The 3,669-nt window shown below is 51.8% G+C and overlaps 1 protein-coding gene across 1 annotated transcript; it reads right to left on the reverse strand.

The window, feature by feature from the left end:
- Nucleotides 1–1,283: 1,283 nt before the first annotated feature.
- LOC149354971 (dnaJ homolog subfamily B member 6-B-like) lies at nt 1,284–2,495 on the reverse strand. Its single transcript, XM_089577566.1, has one exon. The coding sequence runs from the start codon at nt 2,493–2,495 to the stop codon at nt 1,284–1,286; it is 1,212 nt and encodes a 403-aa protein (XP_089433692.1).
- Nucleotides 2,496–3,669: the final 1,174 nt, after the last annotated feature.

The following is a 3,669-nucleotide window of genomic DNA, read 5'->3' on the forward strand; positions in this document are numbered from 1 at the left end:
AAGAGTTCTTTGAAATAATGCCCATCATTTTCGTCAAACTGCTTCTTGCGGTTGTTTTTATTATACGCTGGGAGCCACCCGCCCGACGTCACCTGGGTGTCTCAGCGCGAGAGACCCTTGATCATCGTTCTTCTCTGCAGGGGAATTGTGCTTCTACGTCTTCGAGGGCGGTACAGTAGCTGGCCATTAACTTCATGTGCATGGATACAACCACTCGGAAGCACCCTACCCTAAAATTGACTTCTGCATGTAGAGGGGGGTGGAGGGGTGGAGAGAACGCGCTAGGCAAGGTAAATCGTGGCGTACACATGAATGCTTTCACTCGCTGACTCCCATCCTCGCTCATTTCTCCCTCCCTCGGAACCTCACACAGACATGTAGCTAAACTAAAAAACAAGACTGCTTTAGTGCAAAAATCGCTCAGAATGGAGTACAGGGCCTGCGCTTTTCTCTCCAATCGGATACCATGCCCTGAAGGATTACACGCCTGCGCGTCTCCCGCATTTTGCCGGTAAGCTGCGAGGTCATGCGTTTTTTCATAGCTGTCTGGCTGGCATAGCTGTCTGGATGTACTGCGGCATCTCAAGCCGTAGCAGCTTGAATAAAACAGTTTGAATGAAATCTGGTGAGCCACAGTACCTCTGCAATGCCTGCCGCTGAGGCTAAGAAAAGTAGTCAAAACTTTGATCTTCTAAGGCAATATGTATTCTTTAAACAATGTTTCGTAGACTCACTCCGCTGTGTTCATTTCATCTTCAAGAGTGCCGTGTAACTTGCATTAATTGCTTGACCTACACTTGTAATAGCAGTTACTGATTTATTACATCAAAGTTCGCCTTTTCCAAGCTATGGTACATACATTCCTACCAGACCACTTCACATGGCCACAGCAACCGGGGCAAAAAATAGAACATTCCTAAGGTTGCGTTTAGCACCAACGGTACCAAGTGCGAACTTTATGTTAGCCTTGCTCACATTTTTATTCATAATTTTGTTAACGAAAGCTGACGTTAAACAGCGCTCCACTTAAATTTTTTATCTGTGACCAATAAGGTGTCACAAAACCAATCACTGAAAACGGCCACGGCACTCTGCGACTACTTTCTAAGTCCGCAATAGGAGCGAAGAATGCTGTACAGCTTGCACGTTTTTCTTTGCACAGGAGTGAGCACATCTTAGTTTCTTGTTTTTTTGAACAAAGAGAAAAAGTGCGTGTCAGGCGTTTTCCAGTCGTGGTCCAGGTTCGGCATCGGAATTTTCTGCGGGTAATTCCACGCGGCAGTTCACTTGCCAGTTTTCGGTGGCTTGCTCTTGACGCCTGCGGCTTGAGCGTTCGACTGCTGCTGTTGCTGTGGCGGCACCGGGGTCGGCGTCGGCGTCGGAGTCTGATTGGGCGGCTTCTGTTGCGGGTTCGCAGGAGCCCCGCTTGTAGCCTCGCTGCCTTCTTTGCGGGGCACCTTGATGGCAGACTTAGAAGCTGTCCGGCTGTGGCTCTTGTGGGCCTTGCTGGACTGCCGAGTCGGGGGCTGTTTGTTCGAGTGGCTGCTGGCCTTGCCACCCACTTTGGGACTGAGCTCGCCACCGACAGATTTTCCGCTCTTGGCTTGCCGGGCGGCGCCTTCGGCAGAGTGCGGCGAGGACCCGGTTTCGCTGGCTTTGTGCGACGCCGAGCTGCTGTAGGCACCCTGCTGGGAGTCGTCTCTGCCGTCCTCGGAGACTTTGGGCACGTCTTGCGGCACTCCGTTGACAGTGCGCGACACCAGGCGGCCGTCCTCGAAGCACAGCACAGTCTTGACGCCGTCCTGAACGATTGTGCGCGTCTCACAGCGCTTGCCGTTCGAGTAGCGCACCGAACTCATCTGCTCGGTCGGCATACCCGCGAATCCACCCTGCGACGGGAAACCAAGACCGCCGGGTCCAGTGGGCACGCTCCCACAGGCACCGAATAGCAGGTCGTCCAGATCGAAGAAAAACCCTGGGCGCAAAATCCTTCCCGGGTCCAAGCTGCGATGATGAAAAGGCGGAGAGCCACCGGTCTGTACCGACCCGGGTCCGCCAGTCGGCCGCGACGGATTCGACGACTTTGCATGGGGATGCATGCTGGCGCTACTTTGGCGTACAGTGCGGAACAGCTCCTCAAAGGGGTCGGCGGTGCCGAAAAACTCACGAAATAGTTCCTCGGGGTCTCGGAAGGCGGCAAACACACCGCCGTGCCGGCTGCTAGTGCTGCAGCTGCCAGCGCCGACGTCACTTTGCTGGCTAGTGTCGTAGCCGCTGGGGCCGTAGAGATCGTACTGGCGCCGCTTGGTCTCGTCCGAGAGCACCTCGTAGGCCTCCGCGATAGCCTTGAAGCGTTTCTCCGCGTCATCCTTGTTGTCCGGGTTCTTGTCAGGGTGCCACCTGAGAGCCAGCCTCCGGTAGGCGCGCCGGATGTCGTCCTGTGTCGCATTCCGCGGCACCTCGAGCGCCCGGTAGTACTCGTCGGCGCCGCTCATAGCTGCCCTTAAGTCCGTGCTCTAGCCACCATCGAGACGTACTTCCGGAGGTGAGGGAGCCAGCCACATGCGCAGCCCTACCAGGGGACTTGGGATTTTGGTGCAAACTGGCCGCTCGCCCGAGCTGCCGCCCAGGGCCAGGCAGCTTCTGTTCTCTTTTTCTTCATCAACTCCATGCAGTACTATGCTAAGGAGCGAAAATGTGTGCGGCTGGCTCACGCGACGAATGTGAAGAAGTGAAAAAAAAAACGAGAGTGAAAAAATTGAACGCTACAAATTATAGCAGCGGTAAAAGGAAGAGAACCGAGACAGAAGAAAATTGTTGTGTTTGTATTCTTTTGCTTTCAAACATACCTTTCTTGCAAATTTATTCTGATCATCCCTGTTTCGGTATGGGCACAGGCCGTGGCAGACACCTACCTATTAATGAGTATCTCAAATCGTAGAAAAATTAAGCAATAATGGGGTGTGAGCAGGGTCACGTGAAGAATAGATTTTTTTTCTCAATAATAAAGCTCTTGGTGTTTGGTCCCAACTGTCGATGGTCGACATTTCTAAATGAAACAAAGCGAGGAAAAGTTTTATGCTTTCAATTGTATTCTCAAACTTTTTCTTCATTTGTCCGTTGCGCTGCATTTGTACGCGACACTGCTCATAATCTCTTGTTTGTTTATCCTACAAGTCACGCCTCAAACTATGGCTTAGCGGGCGAATAAGACCGAATTCGTCTTCGTGCGCTCGTGTGGTGAAAATGGTTGGTTTGGTTTATTGGGGTTTAACGTCCCAAAGCGACTCAGGCTATGAGAGACGCCGTAGTGGAGGGCTCCGGAAATTCTCGCTTCCTTTGAGGAGCAAAACTGCCGCGCAGCAGTGCCAGGGACGCGTATTGCCAAACCGTGTCCCGCAGGCACTCAAGCAGACGACGCCTAGAACTGCGATCACGTAAAGCACAATTGGAACGATAGTTTCCACTAGTTTTATGGCGCAGTGGACTAGCACTGCGTTATTGAACGCTTAAGATAGCAGTTCATGCCTGCTTTCTTGAAGTATATCTTTTCTACCTTTAGAAACAAAAACAAGAATTTAAAGCAAGTCAATGATTTTTCACTTGCAATGAGGACGTGTTGCCTTTTAGGTGGCATTCTGAGATCCTTCGGCGCTAAAATGGCCGTTT

Source organism: Amblyomma mixtum, chromosome 3 (assembly GCF_055824585.1).
Source record: "Amblyomma mixtum isolate Tamu chromosome 3, ASM5582458v1, whole genome shotgun sequence".
NCBI classification, from domain to species: domain Eukaryota; kingdom Metazoa; phylum Arthropoda; class Arachnida; order Ixodida; family Ixodidae; genus Amblyomma; species Amblyomma mixtum.